Here is an 18178-nt window from a genome sequence, read left to right on the forward strand (position 1 = left end):
GAACCGACCGTTTTCTTGGCTTGGTGCCATTTCACGATTCAGTAAAGAGGACGTTTTCAGTTCTGAAGCTTGCAGTTCTGAAGCTTGTTCATTTTAAAAAGGTGACCTCTTATATAACAGAATATCAAGTTAAAATGGATTTTTTGATTTACTGCCCCTTTAAACATTTTTTGGCCCATTTTAAATGTTAAAGAAAATGTGTCTGCACCTCTGAATATAAGGAGCTTTTTTCTTAAGCCAGCCATCATTAACAAAAATGTATTACTTATAAATGCTTTATTTACAAAATTAATTATAGTTATTAAGATTAATTTGGTTTGGAATTAGTAAAATATGTTTGATAAAAACAGTTTGATGTAGCTACCTAATAATTCTGCCCACATTGTATTTTATTTGCTGTTTTATGTTTTATGTGTCAGATGCACTGACTGCATCTGAAAAAAAGAAATGGGGGGTGGAGCCTGTTAAGAGATGATTGGGCCGGCCCAGTGTCATTATGGAAAATGAAGCAATGGCACAGTGGAAGTTGAACACAGTGTAGCCATGCTTTTGTTGTTATTTTCTTTATTTCTATTTCATGTAAAGCTGCTTTGGAATTACCAATTGTGAAAAGCAGTATGTAAATAAATTTAATCGAAATTAACATGACAGTTACACGTCATTGTAAAATGATGGCTGACTATATTTGAAGTTCACCAGGTGGTAATAGAACACACTCCTAGTCTGTGAGTGTGCATCCCAATATTTCTTTTTCAATAAGGCCTTCACCTTATCCAAGCATGCAGCAAAAGGTATTCCTTTTCTTGATAACCAGCTAACGATGCAATGCAAAAGTAGGCTGGAGTAGTTTTCCCTTTTTCTCCAACAGTTCTTTGCACGAGCCACAATTAAATTTACCACTCATAATACTAATGGCATGACATCACATAGTTCGGGCCCACATGACTGCGCTCACAGTACCTCCTGACGTAAACCGCACAATAGTTCAAAAAGCACTACTTTTCTTGCTCAAACAGCAGAGACAAAAAAATCTTTGCATTTCCTTACCATATTTGGAGCTCCGTCAGTGCACACATAAACAAGCGTCAGATTTTTTTCAGAATCCATTAATCCATAAACACACTCAGTATTTCCTCCAGGTTTTTTTGTATTGTTCATAGGCTGGCCAGATATTCTTTGCGTATTATGTTGCCAGATATATTGCTTAGCTGTGAAATATTACAGGTCTCTGTTGACTCATTCAGCACCAGAAAAAGAAAATCTGCCGAGCTAGACTTTGGGATTTGTATCTTTTGCATATTGTTAACATGTACTTATACACACTTACACACCAAAGGAAATTTAAAATCATGAATCAGATAACTGGTGCTCTTTAAGATTAGATTTTTTTAAACGAAGCAATACGTTCAGTGCAAATCAGACATAGCAAAGCACCATTACTCTTAATAAAAGCAAAAGTTTCACTCTAGTAACTTTTACATTTTCTATGCTCCTCTGAACTTTTTCTTTTTGCCATCTCTACAAACAAGCTTAAATATGAACGCGATATTCCAATAGAAATTAGAGGTTTGCCATAAATTGGTGTCATTATACTTCCAAACAACACATACGTACATTGGCTGGAATATTAGTGATTATTATTATTTTTACGATCATTGTAATTTTGAACAATTATGTTGGTAATGGATGAGACTTCTGGAAAATCATATGATTTTTGTCAAAGAGCAACGTGTTTGTATATTTGTGGTGTCAAAACTCATGATTGTATAAATACATTTAGATGAAGAGGGTTAAACAGAGTGTAAAAAGCCCTTGTGTTTCCTTTTTCAACAAGCACTTTTTTCTGTCTTAGACTGCTGTAATACATGTAAAACAATTACATGTCATCTGAATGGCAAGATTTCCTCAAGTTAATTATATTTGTCACTAATCTGTTCATATCTGTTTTGGGAATCTGTTTTCTTGCAACAGTAAAGTTGCTGAAGGCTTGCATATCCAGTTAAACTATGATGATTGTTGCAATGTTATGAATCTAGGGTGAGATATCTCTTCTACTCTTGGGGTCAGAAAAAGGTAACAAGTTATCACAGCATTCAATCTTCTTGAATAAGAACATTTGCACTAAACAGAATTATGATTATTTGTTTCAGGAGTAACAGCTTTGTCTGTGACAACTGTATGTTGAATTTACCTTAGCTGGGTCTTGCGAAGAACATGTGGATGACCTGCAGTTGCGATCAGTTGCAAATCATTACTGCTGGAAACTGTTGCTATGGCAGCCTCACTATGGTGATGGTAATTTAACAATTTTTAAGGATAGACTGACAGTAAAGCATGCAGTTAGTGTTTTGCTGGTTGTGACCACAAATCTACAACACAAGAACTGTCGAAAAAATAGACTTGTACCATGTCAGATGCATTGATCTCCCACATATTGTTTGCGTGGGAAACAATGGATTGTGGCTGGGTTGTAACAGATAGAAATAAAGGGGGCATGTCTCCAATTATGCTATAAATCTCAAAACAGCAAGATGATTAAGGGTGGAAATGAGGGTGAGCTGGACAGGGCCAGTGGAGATAATGGACAGCTGGGCGGGGCCAATGGAGACAATGGAGAGCTGGACCGGACCAGTGAAGACGAGGATTAGCTGGACGGGCGGAGACAATGAAAAGCTAGATGGGACTTGCGGAGACATTGGAGAGCTGGAGATTTCTCATTTTAATTTACGTTTTATTTTGTGCCACCACATTTGATCGTATAACTACTCGTATTAAATAGGGAAAAGGTAAGGTAATAACATTTTAATATGACAAAAAGATGTAGTATCCCTTTAAGAACATCTTAAGAAGTACTAAAGATGAATTTTTTGTATATTAAGTACAAAATCAGTGTGTGAAAATAAGGCACTTTAAGTACACTATGAAAGTGTACTACTTTTTCACCTGGGAACACTATTGCTTTAGCCCAAGTGCCGCCTTGACACGCTTATAGGCTGAAATGAAACCTGTTGGTAGAGTGCTGTTCCTCTCAACGTAAGAACCCCCGAGAATGCCTATACAGCGTTGTGCTTTCTTTCTTCAGCATGGGTTGAAGAGGAGGCTTTCCCCCTTTACAATCAAAGTAGATATTGCTGTCTCCTCTCACCATGCTGATAAACGGCAAATCAGTGGGTCAACACGACCTGGTCATTAGGTTTTTAAGAGGAGCGCGGAGACTGAATCCCCCGCGCCCTCCTTATTTCTCCTTGGGACCTGTCCTTGGTTCTGAAAGCCCTTCAGGATGCTCCATTTCGAGCCTTGATAGTCAGTTGGCTCAATAAAAACTCTGATCCTGGTTGCTTTGGCCTCCGTAAAGAGGGTATGGAACCTACATGAATTACTAGATCCTGTTTTGAAAAGTCTTGGAAAAACATGTTTAGTATTGTTTTTGTGGTTGCCTACATAATATTGTAGCCCAGTTTGTGCTGAACACAGTGTTATGAGACTTATGCCATTATTATGTTTTTAAGCAACTGAAAAAGCACCAATGTCAGTGCTGGTCAAAACTGCTCAAGGATGCAAAATCAGACCCCAGAGGGTTAATTTTAACTATAGAAGAGAACCAGATAATTAAATTTTTTTGCGCTATTTCCTATTTTGACTAACAGGGTTTAAAAAATACAATGTCACAGGTGTGACGTAGCGATGTACTGCAGTACATAATATCTCATCATTATTTATAAAACTGCATGTTCTTATCCAGTGAGAACATGTTTTTATTTAATTTCATGACAGAACAAGCATGGCAAAGGTGGGGTCTGGCAGGGTTGCCTTAAAACTAGGTACATCCCTCCCGATGATGTTGTCAGGTGTAGGTTTGGCTGTGGGTGGTTGTTTTTTGCGATAGAGTTGGACTTCCACTTTTCTCATAAAGACAGTTTGCGTCTAGGAAAGTATGCGATACCATATCCTGAGGACTTTTCATTCAAATACAGACAGTTTTACTTGACTTTTGTTTTAATTAAATATTCATTGTATTCAGTTTAATTCTTTTTGAAATAACGCTGTTACCCTTCTCAATAAATCCTAATGACATACAGTATGACAGGTTGTCCTCTCTATTTCTCCTGTGCCCCACCCACTCCTCACCGTTCTTCTCACAGCATCTACAGCCATATAAGTTGCATTTTTCAAAACGATATTGAGGTAGACTGGAACTGAAAGAGGGGTGACTAAGCCATCTAATTTCAGTGGACTTGGACAATGCTTTGATTAATGGTGGCTAGCCCAAGACTCATACCTGCACCTGTTCCCAAGATAGCTGCCATGCCTCTATCTGTGTCTAAGTTTTCTGTCATGCCTGTATCTGTTTTCAAGAAGGCTGCCATGCCTGCACCAGAGTTCAAGATGGCTGCCATGCATGCACCAGAATCCAAGATGGCTGCCATGCCTCTCACAGAGTCCAGGGGTGCGTTCCACTCCAGTTTTAGACACGCACTCGCGAACTTCCCTAAACACTTCCCCTCGGGGGAATCCCTGTCGCCATTTTGAAGTGCGTTCCACTTCGTCAAGTGAACGAGGGAAGTTTGTATGGACAGACCCTCGCTCCCTCGATTTTGAGTCTACTTCATATGTACACTTCAGGCAGCTTCATATCCCACAATGCAACACGATTGTGATGTCACTTCAGCAACTCGCGCTTTGCACATGGAGGGGGCGGTCTCCACTTTCCATGTGATTAAGGGCTTAGGGTGATCCATTTGAACCCACTTCAAGTGTTTCAGCAGTAGTGGGCACTCGTACAACGTAATCAATGACGTACATCCGAGTGAACGAGACTGAGGGAAGTTAGTGAGGGAAGTTCATAAAAAAACGAACTGGAACGCAGGGCAGGGCTGAATCCGAAACCGCATACTGCCATACTATATAGTAGGCAAAAAGCAGTAGGCGAACGAATAGTATGTCCGAAACCTAAGTATACGTAAAAGGGTGGGTGAGAATTAGCGGGATTTTGGACTATTTCTCGCGAGATTCTGAGGCACGTGTCCGAAACCGCCTACTTACTGAAAATGTAGTAGGGGAAACAGCACATGAACAGATTGGTACGTCAGAATTCTCAGTATCCATAAAATCAGTAGGCGAGAAATCCCCGGATGCCCTACTGAGTCCGCCCAGATTCTGAAGCATGCATCGGATGGACAATTCTATCCCAGCTTTCCCATGATGCCACGGGAAAGCAAAGCAATCGACCGGAGACCAGCCAATCGGGTGATTTCGATAAACACAGGGCTGTTCCTTAGCACCCAGACTTCACGCACAGACCCAGGATATACCACAATTAAAGTGCTCAGCTGATTCATGAAAATAAAGCTGTAGATTGTCACAGCTGTGTTGAGCTGACAGTAAATATGTGATGGTTTGTTAGAAAAATACATTTGAATAAAGTTTTGTTTCATATGGGATTCACTTCTATACCATTTCATTTATTGTGGTGGTTTTATTCATACATTTTTTTATTCATGTTTCCTGTTGTTTTAAGTAAATACAAAAAATTGCTTCACTAAAATGTATATAATCACATTGCCTGCATTGTCTAATTTGTATTCAAGCACAGCTGTCATCTGACAATAGATATTAAATTACAATCTGCTTGTTTTACTTATTTTGTCCACTACAAAATAATGTGTAATATCTGTAACACTGTTACAGATCAAGTTACTGATGCAATCAGGTGTTAGTGCACCTGTCCCTCATACACACGCATATGTTTTCATGTCTGTTATTAGGTTTGTTCGAGTTTATGCACCGCTGTAAGAACCAACAGCTGGATGACATCAAAGTACCGTGAGAGCGATTCCAGAAATCATACGGAGAAGTCTGATTTCGAGTTGCTCTCGCGGTATTGTGATGTAAATCTCCTGTCGGTTCTTGTGTTTCCGCATGAACTCGAACAAGTCTACTACGTCATATGTCACATGATAACGTCAACATGGCGAATGCTGTCCATACTTAACGCGAACGTACATACTGCTTTAGCGCACGTTAAGTAGGTACCCAGTGAAATTCAGTACCTACACAGTAAGTATGCGATTTCGGATTCAGCCCAGGATTGCTGCCATGCCTCTTACAGAGTCCAGGATTGCTGCCATGCCTGCACCTGTGTCCAAGATGGCCGCCACACCCATGCTAGTTCACAAGATGGCCGCAGCACCCAAGCCAGTTCACAAGACGGCCGCCTCTACATTGTGCGTGTAGGTGTTGCTCCTAGTCCGGTAATCTTCAGTTGTGTGGTTTCTAAGGTGTCTGAGGTATGTCCTTTGTCTTCTGTGCTCCCTGTGTTTCCAATGGCTCTGTGGTGTGTTTGGTATGCTCTCTGCACTTCTGTTTCTCAAGAAGTCTTTCAAGCCCATGAACCTGAGTTACCTGAGTCACCGGAGTCAGCCGTCACCATGCCTGAGCCCACAGCCGAGATGGCTAAAAAGACTTAAGCAGAGTCCTATGTTAATGCATGTTAATGTTGGATGCCTCCCACCATAAAAGAAGTAGTTTGAAGACAGTGGCTGAATCTGAAACCGCATACTGCCATACTATATAGTAGGCAAAAAGCAGTAGGAGAACGAATAGTACGTCTGAAACCTCAGTATACGTAAAAGGGTAGGCGAGAATTCCTGGGATTTTGGACCATCTCTCCCGAGATTCAAAGGCATGTGTACTTAAGTAGCGTCCGAAATGGCCTACTTACCTACAATGTAGTAGGGGAAACAGTACGTGAACAGAGTAGTATGCCCAATTCCTCAGTATTCATTAAATCAGTAGGCGAGAAATCCCATTATACCCTACTAAGTCCGCCCAGATTATGAAGCAAGCATCGGATGAACACTTCTATCCCAGCTTTCCTATGATGCCACGGGAGAGCAAAGCAATCGACATATCGACCAGAGACCAGCTAATCAGGTGATTTCGATACACAGGGCTGTTCCAGACTTCACGCACATAGATATAACTGTTACCACAAAGTGCTCAGCTGATTCATGACATTTTTTATCATGTTTTCTGTTGTTGTAAGTTAATAGAAGAGCATCATTGTTTCACTAAAATGTATATAGTCACATGGCCTGCATTGTCTAGTATCTGACAATACATATTACATTACAGTCTGCTTGTTTTAGTTATTTTTTTTTTCACTAAAATATAATGTGTAATATAATATCTTTAACACTGACAGAGACAGTAGTGGAGTTGTCAAGATACTGATGCAATCAGATGTTAGTGCACCTGTCCCTCATACAAATGCATACGTTTTCATGCCTGTTATTAGGTTTGTTCGAGTTCATGCAAAGCTGCAAGAATCAACAGGCAGATGATATCAAAGTACCATGAAAACAATTCCAGAAATCATGCGAAGAAGTCTGATTTTGAGTTGCTCTCTTGGTATGTGATGTCGTCCTCCTGTCGGTTCTTGTGGTCTAGTACGTCATAGGTCACATGATAACGTCAACATGATGGATGCTGTCCATACTAACTCAAATGTGTACTGTCTTAGCGCTCGTTAAGTAGGTACTCAGTGAAAATTTTGTACCTACTCAGTAATGCGATTTCGGATTCAGCCATGGGTTGTGTTCCACTTCAGTTTTAGACACCTAAACACTTCCTCTCTGGGAATCCCTGCCGCCATTTTGAAGTGCATTAAACTTCTTCAAGTGGACAAAGGAAGTTTGTACCAACAGACCCTTGCTCCCTCGATTTTGAGCGAGTCTACTTCATATGTACACTTCAGGCAGCTTTATATACCACATTGCAACACGATTGTGATGTCACTTCAGCAGCTTGCGCTTTGTACAATTCAAATGATGAAGGGGAAAGTAGTTCACACCTGTAAGTTAAGGGGCCCTATCTTGCACCCAGCGCAATTGACTTTGTCAGTGACGCATGTATCATTCGTATTTTGGACCGGCGCACAGCAGGGTTTTCCCTCCACAGACGCACGTCGGCAAACTAGGGAATGAACTTGCGCTCCCTGGGCGGTTCAGCGCAAAAAAAGAGGCGTGTTCCGGCGCAAACCATCCCTGATGCTATTTGCAGTTTCAAAAAACAATTGCGCCACTGACCAGAAAAAAAAAGTTTAAAGTCAGTGGCGCGTTGCTCGTGGTTCATTATGCTTTTTTAAGGGCGGATGCTTGACCATAATGTATAGCGTGCACAACGCTCATACACTTTGCATCTAATCTACACAGATGCAACAGTTGTTTTTGCAAATCATAAATTGTTACACTTAAAAATATTAATACACGAGATAAGGGGAATCATAGTGGTGAGCATTGTGGTGATAGTTTTTATTTATTGTGTGGCTGCGTTAAAAAATTCTCATGCAAATAACGATTAAAATATTTTCATAAGTTTGTTGTGTGGCTGTATTACGTTTATTTTATGTAAATAATAATTAAAATGTTTTCATAAGAAACCTTAATGTATATGAACTTGATTTGTAAGTGTACTTTGGGGTTGGACCTTGCTTGCGTTTCTTGGGTCTGATTTCAAAGCCCCCAAACCCTTTCGGCGGTGAGGGTGGATGCAGCGATGTCCTCTGCTGGCGTCTGTGTAGAGGCAGATCCACCTCCCGTTACATGGCGTACCCGATTTATGCTGGCAAGCTTGGGATTCCCCCATCTCCTGACATCATTGTAGCGCTTGGCGCAACGATGATGCCAGCTGATGAGACTGTAGCTATTTCCCCTCACGCCTGTTTAACCTACACTGATTTGGGCGGGTTTTCCCATCCCCATACAAAACAACTTCTCTGTCTTTGACTGCTCTTACAAGAACGTGGGTCTCCTCGGCTGTAAACCGTTTCTGGCGTGCACCTGGTAAATCCGTCATAATAATAGTAACCCGCCATGGAACTTGCGCCCTTGCGTTTAAAGGGAATGTTGGATAGCGTTCTGATTGGTTTATTTGACGTTACGCCCAAACCACACCTATGAATAATGAACCTACTTCAGACCAACCCCTTATTGATTTGCGCCCGGCGCAAGAGTTATTTCTCACGCCGGGAAAATAGCAACAGCGCCCAAGATCCGCCCACAAACTCACTTGCGCTTCGCACTTGCGTTTCAGATCGTTAAAATAGGGCCCAAGGTGTTCCATTTGAACTCACTTCAAGCGTTCCGCCAGTAGTGAGCACTCGTACAACGTAAGCAATGACGTACATCTGAGTGAACGAGACTGAAGTTAGCGAGGGAAGGTCATAAAAAACTAACTGGAATGCAGCCGTGGTCTCTTGTCACCGGGAGGGGAGTGGAGTGGAGCATGGTAGCCGATCTTGACCGTCAGATGAAATTCCTGGTTAAGAGCAATATAACCTCCTTATGGCCTGAATTTTTCTATTTTACCAGATATTACTAGCCTGGGTTTCCCTATGCTGCCTTGCGTACAAATTTATTCACGCTGCAAGTCTAGCATGGAAACTATGGACCGATTTTGCCCCTGAAATAGGGAACCAATCACAGAAAGGGGAGGGGGCAGCAAGACCATGACAACGTCTATGCGAAACACCGAAGCAGTTTTGTTTATCCAGCACAACAGCAGACGTGAAGTTACTTTTCAATGCAGCCTAAGACAGTGTTCTAAGTAGTTTTAAATGCAGGTTTATAAAAAAAGAGCTACTTTTGGCATTAAATAATTTCATATCCAAGAAGGATGTTTGGATATGGCAAGACATGATAGCCAGAGAGTTTTATAGGACCAACCTGCTAGGCATCGTCTTCGACGAAGTACAGTTAACTTATAAATGGTAAGTGGTAGTTATTAATAGCATATTGTCATTATGCCTGAAGTGTAGTTGTCACAGTGCCTCTAAATTGTGTTGCATTTTAATATCAATATACAGCTAACGGTTTAGTTGCATAGCTTTCAGCTGTGTGCACACAAACCAATAAAAGTTGTTTACATTTGAATTGATGTCGCTCTACATCTGGTATAATTGAAACGATTGGCTATGAGCTACGTACAGACGCATTTGATAGACATTTGTAGCGCCCAATAAACTGCTCTGGGCATCCGTAAACCACGCCTCAAATACGAGAAAATGAGCATATGGTTCCCATATGGTGTTAGCCAGGCTAAGATATTACACTATGTGTTAACAAACAAGCAGAAAGTTTGTATCAAACTTTTTCCTTTTACAGTGGACATCAACAGAGTACAGATAGGAGCAGATGTATTCTCAAAATCTCTAAAAAACTTATCAGCGTGTGGGTCTACGATAAGTACATTATTATTTGGCCTGGTGTCTGGTTTTACATGATAACATCACAGGCAACTTAAAGGGATAGTTCACTCAAAAATGAATTGTTCTAAACCTGTATGTGTTTCTTTTAAAGTTATTCTGTTAAAGACGCGAATAAAGATATTTTAATAAATGATGGTAACCACACAGTTGGTTGACTTCCATAGTACCGATTGACTTCCATAGTAGAAAAAACAAATACTATGGAAGTCAATGAGTACCGTTAACTGTGTTTACCATCATTTAGGAAAATATCTTCATTGTGTTCAAAAAACTTTTAAGAAACAACTCATACAGGTTTAGAACAACATTAGAGTGAGTGAATGATTTTCATTTTTGGGTGAACTATCCCCTTAACATTTGTGTTTATTTTATTCACGGTAGACCAACAGTAGATAAAGACAGACAGTAAAATTATTCTGGAATACCAACTTAATATATCACCTTTCCACCCACAAATTTTTGACTCAATTTCGAGGAAGCGGCATCACATTTGAGTCATGAACAGTTCTTTGTTCTTCAAGAGATGCTTCATAACTATGCAAGTGCTTTACTTACACAGCCAGATCATGACAAACGGAAAGTGAGAACAGATTCAGGCTCCCAGTGACGTCAGCATCATTATTCGTTTATCTGATACGACCACCATCCAGTTGGAGGAGATTCACCCAGAAAACACATCAGCTTGTGATTCCAGCTTTTAAAATCTGGAGCTGTCACTTTACCATGAAAGGTAGGCGATGCATTCATAAACTAGGCATTGAGATACCACATATACATAGTACTATATATATAGTAGTCTTTAGCCACCATGCTACCATTAGATTTGTTGTTTTTGCAATGTTATAGTGTTCGTATATAATTATTTCTCAGTCTCTTTATTAGAATACAACCAAAAAATACAGATAATGTGTATGTACTATTAAAAACAGTATCAAAAAGTATGAGCTGAAGTGTCAAGTATTTAGGGTAGCAGCTGCAGGATCAGCAGCTGCAGGATCTCTTAAACCTAAATGAAATTAAATCCTAATTTCTGATTCTAATCGAATGACTTCAGGATTTCAGTCTCCTCAAAAAAGCTTAAGATATGTCTCGTGCCAAGAAAGGTCACACTAAATACTGACTGATGCCTGAAGAAGACATTTAGTTTTGTTTTTAATTTTGTGTACATATTTCTTGTATTTTCTGTATGTATCTTGAGTGAAAAGAGTGAAAAATAAATATGGCTGGACATTAAAAATCGGTAAAACAACAAAGCTGGTGATGGTGGCCTAAGACTTTTGCACAGCACTATATATATATATATATATATATATATATATATATATATATATATATATATATATATATATATATATATATATATATATATATATATATACACATAAGTTACATAAAGAATGGAGATTAAGTGCTTTAAATTCGAAAAAAAAAAATTATGCATCCTGAGTCTTTACTGACCACATTCTTTAAATAGCAACTATTTAGATATGGCCAGGGCTGGAGTGGAAAAAAAATCGTCTCTGGACTTCATCCACTACATTTGCGCAAACACACAAAACTAAATGTAAATGAATCAGAAAGATTGCTAATGTGCTACACTCTTAGAACGAACTAAATGTGTTATCCCGGAATCCACTGGTGTTATTATTGAAACAACACATTTTGTGTTACTTGTAACCCAACTTGTGTTATGTTTTAACACAAAATCAACACAAAATGACACATAATGTGTTAAAAGCTTGACGCACAAAGATGTGTAAATCCTTTCTAAGAGTGTACCTATGCGTTTTGTCTTTAGGTAAAATAACTGATCACAATGTGTCAATCGGTTTGTTATCAAAAAAAAAAAAAAAAAATTATGAAAATAAGAATAGAAAACTCTAAAAACATTTAACATGCTTAATTGTAAATAGTTTTTATTTACGGTATGTTATATTTTATTAAACCTATGAAGCAGAGTAAATAATTTATTTATTAATTTATATAAATAATAAATGTATATAAAATGTAATGAATCCGCTGGCAACTTATAGTAGTATTATGATAATACCACTGATCAATAATAAAGAACGAGTAAGATTTATAAGGCCTTATAAAGTGAATAAATGAAGTATTATTTTCACAGCATATTTAAAATGTCAACACACTATAAATAAAATGCTGTATTTTCTTTTAATTATAAGCACATGTTTCTTTATACTCTTTGCCATTGGTCCAGGAATAAAATATGAATTAATCAAATTAAGAATATAAATATGACATCACAAGACTTAAAGGGACAGTAAGTAGGGTTTTAAGTGTTTTATTCATCAAAATCAGTGTCTTTATTCATAAATATGTCCTCGTTGGTGTCAAATGACCTCTGCCAGTGATCTGACTTTTCTTTGTAAGCTTAGAATTTCGTCTCTTTACTTACATTGAACGGGTAAGTCCAAGAAGGCTTCCATGTCGTTCCGCCATACTGATAAACTATAATAGCAGAGAGGGACAAAAAGCATTAGCCTACCAACACATTTCCACAATGTGTTTTCATTCAGAACACGTGAACCAGCTGAAACGGACAAGGAGATCAGTGATTTCATAACGGCTACCTTAGTTGCAATGCAAAATACAATTTCACCACTAGATGGGGGTAAATCCTAATTATTGTCCCTTTAAACATTTTAAATCATATTTAAGCATGCCATGTATTTTAACATTCCAGTGTCCCAATGGAGCTAAATTCATCGAATCCCCTCTGCAACAACACAGTTGCCTGGATGTGGTTGTCTTCTCTCCAGCCTCCATTTCTGTCTCTTGTCATCATCCTGGGAGTGGTGGGCAACAGTCTGGTCCTCTGTGTGTTCTGCCTCCAGCAGAAGCCTTGCAGTGTAGCTGATTTGTATCTAGGCAATCTGGCAGCTGCAGACCTTGTCATGGTGGTCTGCTTGCCCTTCTGGACGGTTACAATCAGCCAAAATTATCAATGGAATTTTGGTCAACTGCTTTGCAAGCTGGTCAACACTGCCATCTCTATGAACTACTTTTGCAGCATTCTCTTTCTGGTGTTGGTCAGTGTGGACCGCTACCTTGCTCTGGTCAAACCCATGAAGCCCTGCAAGCTAAGACGCCCTGCCTGGGCCAAACGTATCTGCTTGGTGATTTGGGCAGTGGGCTTTTTGCTTAGCCTTCCGGCTCTCCTATTCCGCAGAGTCCGTTTTTTTTCCGAGATTGGGGTGGAAGCCTGCTACCTAAATTACCCTCACCGAAGCTGGATTCTTCAATGGAACTTTACAACAAATGTGGTTGGCTTTCTGTTTCCACTGCCCGTCATTTCATTTTGCACCTATCATGTGATAATGGCACTAAAAGATAGTGTAAGGATCCAACCGAGGGTTCATGAAAAGAAAGCCACCCAGCTGGTGCTTACAGTTCTTGCTGTATTTCTCTTCTGCTGGATGCCATTTCAACTGGTCCGTTTTCTGGACACTCTGCAGTATTTTCAGCTCCTACCTGGGTGCCTGTGGGAGAACACCATGGATATCAGCATTCAGCTCGCTGCTTATTTAGGGTTTAGCAATAGCTCAATAAACCCTTTCTTGTATGTTATTGTAGGAAGCCACTTTAGGAAGAGAGCTAGCCGAGTTCTTAAGAGTCTTCTGTGTCCTAAATGGAGGAACGTTGGGAAATGCACTGAGAGTTCCAAAGGATCAACACATAGAATGGCCCTGAGCTCAGTTTGTTCAAATACTCCATACATTTCATCGCATTTCACCCAATCAATCAATACCCCTGTTGACCCTGCACTAAGAATATTTTCTTAGTTATGTAGTACAAAACATTTGCTTGTAAACATTTTATTGTGTGTATGTGTATGTTTGTATGTATGTACACACACGCAAACACACACACGCGCGCAAGCGCACGCACGCACGCAATGAAATGTTTACCAGTAATATAAAGACGAGATATGTAATATGTTTACTAAGTAAAATGTTTTGTAATATACAGCCAGCTCCATAAAAATTGGAACAGAGCTTTTTCACAACATTTCCATCCATATTTATTTTTTACCCTAAATACTTGACACTTTACCCTAAATACTTGATACTTCTGCTTATACTTTTTTAATAATACTACATACATTCCTGTATTTTCTGGTTGTATTTTAATAAAGGATTGATAAATAATTATATGTGATATATATTTACAGATGGTATGCCTGAAACCTGTTTTTCTTATTATACTGTAAATACATACATTTTATTTATATATTACAATTACATCATTAAGAAAAAAGTATAGAAAAAAGTAATGAAATTAAACAGCTGTATTTTTAACAGAGTATTTAAGTGTTTAAATTGTGGAGCTTGGATTGCCTGAATAAACCTGTCTGCAAAATAAATAAAAAATGCAATCTAAGAAGAGATTTTGATATGAACCCTTCTTTTAGAAAATTTTTATATTAAAGAGAATAGCAGAGTTCACACCACAAAATGATGAAGATACAATAAACAAAATCATTGGGATCACTTTCTGAGCATATTTGCAAATTATTTTATGAGATTACAATGATTATGTAGGATATCAATACATTTACAGCAAAAAGCCTGCTATTTTTACTTCCATGACTGAAACAAAGGTTTTAATCAAAACATTTTTTTATATAAAAATAAAAACAACATAATTTTTTAACATTAATCTTAAACTGGTGGTCTTCCTCTGCTTAGTTTTTCAGTTGATAATTCCACTTTCTAAATAGGGATTAGGCATGGAGCCAGTCACAACTGGCTTTTAAAGGGGATGAGCGCTGAGACTCTAATTGGTTTATTGTACTTTACACCCAAAACACACCAATTACTCATTATGAAAATAGGAGCAACCCTTTTAGGCCGCGCACTTGGCACATAAACCATTTTTCCTGTCCTTAAATTAGCAAAAGTGGGTTCGGACACGCCCATTTACACCGTGCCCGTGTGCTTTAGACAATGCGCTTAGATCGTTAAAATAGGACCCCCTGAGTCTACCTGTTAATGCTCTTCATGTCTGTTGTCCTGTTGCGGTTTCTGTGGTGAAACTGGCGAAACTCTGTGAGATGTGGGGGATAGGTTTTATGCATGCCAAAATTAAAGTGGGTTTCTTCCGGTGTAAGTTGCAGTTTTTGAGTACATATCACACATTTTATTAAGTGAAATGTACCTTTTTTCTTTCAAAATAAGTTAAATAAAATAATTTTGTTTAGTGACTTTCACAAATCTCCTAAATTAGAATTGAAATATTGTTAAAATTGTAATTGTTATTGATTAACCTGTGAAAACTTTTTTTTAAATCTACAAAACCTACAAAAATCAATAGAGGTTTCTGCTATCTGTGCAGGCCTGCTTCGAGCACTGGTTAAGCTACTTACACCATGCATTCTGCCTTGCTCTTTCACCATCATTAACAATCTAAAGCATCACACAGATGGCTTCTGTGATGAGCGTTTTTAGGCTGTGAACTGATGCAAACCAGATATCCATAATAGGTAATTATTTAATTACTTTTATTACAAACCATGGGATCATGGTCCTGTGTAAGAAAATGGATGTGTGGCTTGAGTAAACCTGAAAATGACAAGCTTACTTACTGCAACACATACTTGAAATGTGACATCTGCATTTAACCCCCCCCCCCCCACACACACACAGAGAGCAGTGGGCAGCTAGACTTTTGAAGTCTAAACGCATTTACTAGAAATGAAAGCTAAACTTACACTGTATATAAAATCCTGTAAAAAAATTCCAACATTTATTTTACTGAGTTTGTACTGTCAATTAACAGAAAGAAATGTTTTAATTGATGGTGTGCCTGCAGTAAAAAAATACATTTTCTGCTAATTAAGCGTTATTTATGTTATTTTGATAGTAAAACACAAAACATTCTCTGTGTTTTAATGGTATAACCTTCATGACCACAGCTACACTCCTGTTTCCTGGGTCACAGCCACTGTGGACGCCCCCCCTCCAGGTAGTACTCTGCTGCTGTTTCAGGTGCAAGGACGCCTTGTTTTTCCCTGTCATCTTCCTATGGACTCTATTTCCCATAATCCTTCACGCTCCCTAACCTGTGTCTCGTCTTCAATCAACGTCACCTGTCAGCCATAATCTTTTCTACATAAATACCCTGTTGTTCCCTTATATCCGTTAATATTGTGTTGGTATATAGTTTGTTGTATTCAGATCACCTAATTCATTAAAAGTTATATGTTTGTTTAGATTGTCATCCTCGCCTTTATCCTCCACCACCAACCCTAAAAGTATCTTCTATAGGATCTGCTGTCTCTCTCTTTAAGTTTATTTTTTTTGAGAGAGATCAGATCACATATTGCAATTTTAACATAAAATATACAGTATATGTAAAAATATACAGTTAATCAACTGTTAATAGCCTATACAGATATTTCTTACAGTGTATAAGTGAACTACACCACACCACAGTCTCTCACCTCAACGACAGCTCTTTGAAACTTTTTTTAACACATTTAAACATGTTTCCAGATAAGAAAATACTCTGGGGATGAATGTTTGTTGGGAATTGTTGCAATTGTTTTTCAGATCACTATGTGTGATGACATTAAAGATTTCACTATTTAATTTATTTTAGTTTGTGATTTCAGATCAGTCTTTAATGTACAGCATAGTTCAACAAACATTCACAAACTGCATCACAAACTTGTGTGGTTGGAGCCAGGGTTATTATAGTAAACGAAAACTATCACGAAAACTGAAACTAGTGAAAAAACATTTTCGTTAACTGAAATAAAATAAAAACAAAGATTTCCAAAAAACCCGAAAACTAAACTACAACTATAATGTGGACCTGCAAAACGAACTAAAGCTAAATAAAATTTAGGAAAACATAACTTGCGTTTTCGTTTTTTAAATGTTATTGGATCAGCAGTTGAACACTCGTATTACCGGATCATAAATAATCAGGGCTGCGTTCAGCCCCGACAAAACGTTGCACAACGTTTATTAAACTGAAACGGTGATGCATTGAACACCCTGTTGTGATGACGCAAGAGTTGCAACTACGGTAGCTGAGAGGCCATTCTTTGTGTTCTTTTTTAAATGTCTCTAAAGCCTGATGAAATCGTTATAAATGTGTGTTTATTACTGTAAAATACCCTCAATGTTTCAGTCACTGACCTTGCTGTCCAGAATGAAAGACAACATTCCAACTTGAACCCATTGAGAGAGCTGTCTCTTTACTATCGCGTGGTTTTATACATCTTGCCGCTGATTGGACCGACATTTCTGACACACCCACCAAACAAGAGAAAACGCTTCTAAAACCTGTTGCATTCCGTTGCACACCGTTTCCAGGAAACATGTCGTTCAACCCGGAAATCGTAGCAAAACGTTGCGCACCGGTGTGAGATTGAACGTGCCCCAGATGTTGCTGGATCATTAATGACCAATAGGGGGCAGACTAATGTCTCAACGTCATGTGATGTGTATGACGCTGTCCGGGCACTGGATCCATCTCCCCGAGCCAACAGGCCCGTTCAGAAAACATCATCTCATTGCTAACGGTTAGTTTACTAAGACAACCTGTCTTCTGCTGGCAAACCATTACAATAACTGAAATTATTTCAGTGTACTGTACACCGAAGCATTTAAACGTGACTGAAAATGCCGACCGCTTGCGTGGCAGTGTAAGCGGATGCTTTTTGGTTGCTATGATACAGAATGTCCGCTTAACAAATCTGATACTATTAAATGCTTTCGCGGATAATCAACAATGGCTTAGTCAACAAATAATTAGTACAGGGATGTCTTCTGGTAAAGAAATGGACACTCGTAGACAAAACATTAAACTTTGAATTGATTTTCAGTTGTTGTGCACAGACATAAGTTTGTAGGATGTGGTGATTCAATCTAAGTTCGGCTG

The 18178-nt window shown here is 38.7% G+C and overlaps 2 protein-coding genes across 2 annotated transcripts in view; both read left to right on the top strand.

Moving 5' to 3' along the window:
* Nucleotides 1-3784, top strand: part of LOC135745423 (uncharacterized protein C14orf132) — a 97848-nt gene extending 94064 nt beyond the window's left edge. Inside the window, exons 3-4 of the transcript XR_010531235.1 lie at nucleotides 1972-2073; nucleotides 2151-3784. The gene's annotated coding sequence lies outside the window, so the exon portion shown is untranslated. The remainder of the gene's footprint in view (nucleotides 1-1971; nucleotides 2074-2150) is intronic.
* A 9108-nt stretch (nucleotides 3785-12892) lies between these two features.
* Nucleotides 12893-14521, top strand: LOC135745489 (B2 bradykinin receptor). The gene has a single exon (XM_065263794.1). It carries the CDS (start codon nucleotides 12979-12981, stop codon nucleotides 14068-14070), a length of 1092 nt encoding a protein of 363 aa, XP_065119866.1. The 5' UTR covers nucleotides 12893-12978; the 3' UTR covers nucleotides 14071-14521.
* Nucleotides 14522-18178: the final 3657 nt, after the last annotated feature.

The sequence above is a fragment of the Paramisgurnus dabryanus genome, chromosome 12 (genome assembly GCF_030506205.2).
Source record: "Paramisgurnus dabryanus chromosome 12, PD_genome_1.1, whole genome shotgun sequence".
In the NCBI taxonomy this organism is placed as follows: Eukaryota; Metazoa; Chordata; class Actinopteri; order Cypriniformes; family Cobitidae; genus Paramisgurnus; species Paramisgurnus dabryanus.

Excerpts from the sequence above, each read along its gene's own strand:
- LOC135745489 (XM_065263794.1), top strand. The coding sequence starts at position 12,979 with ATGGAGCTAAATTCATCGAATCCCCTCTGCAACAACACAGTTGCCTGG.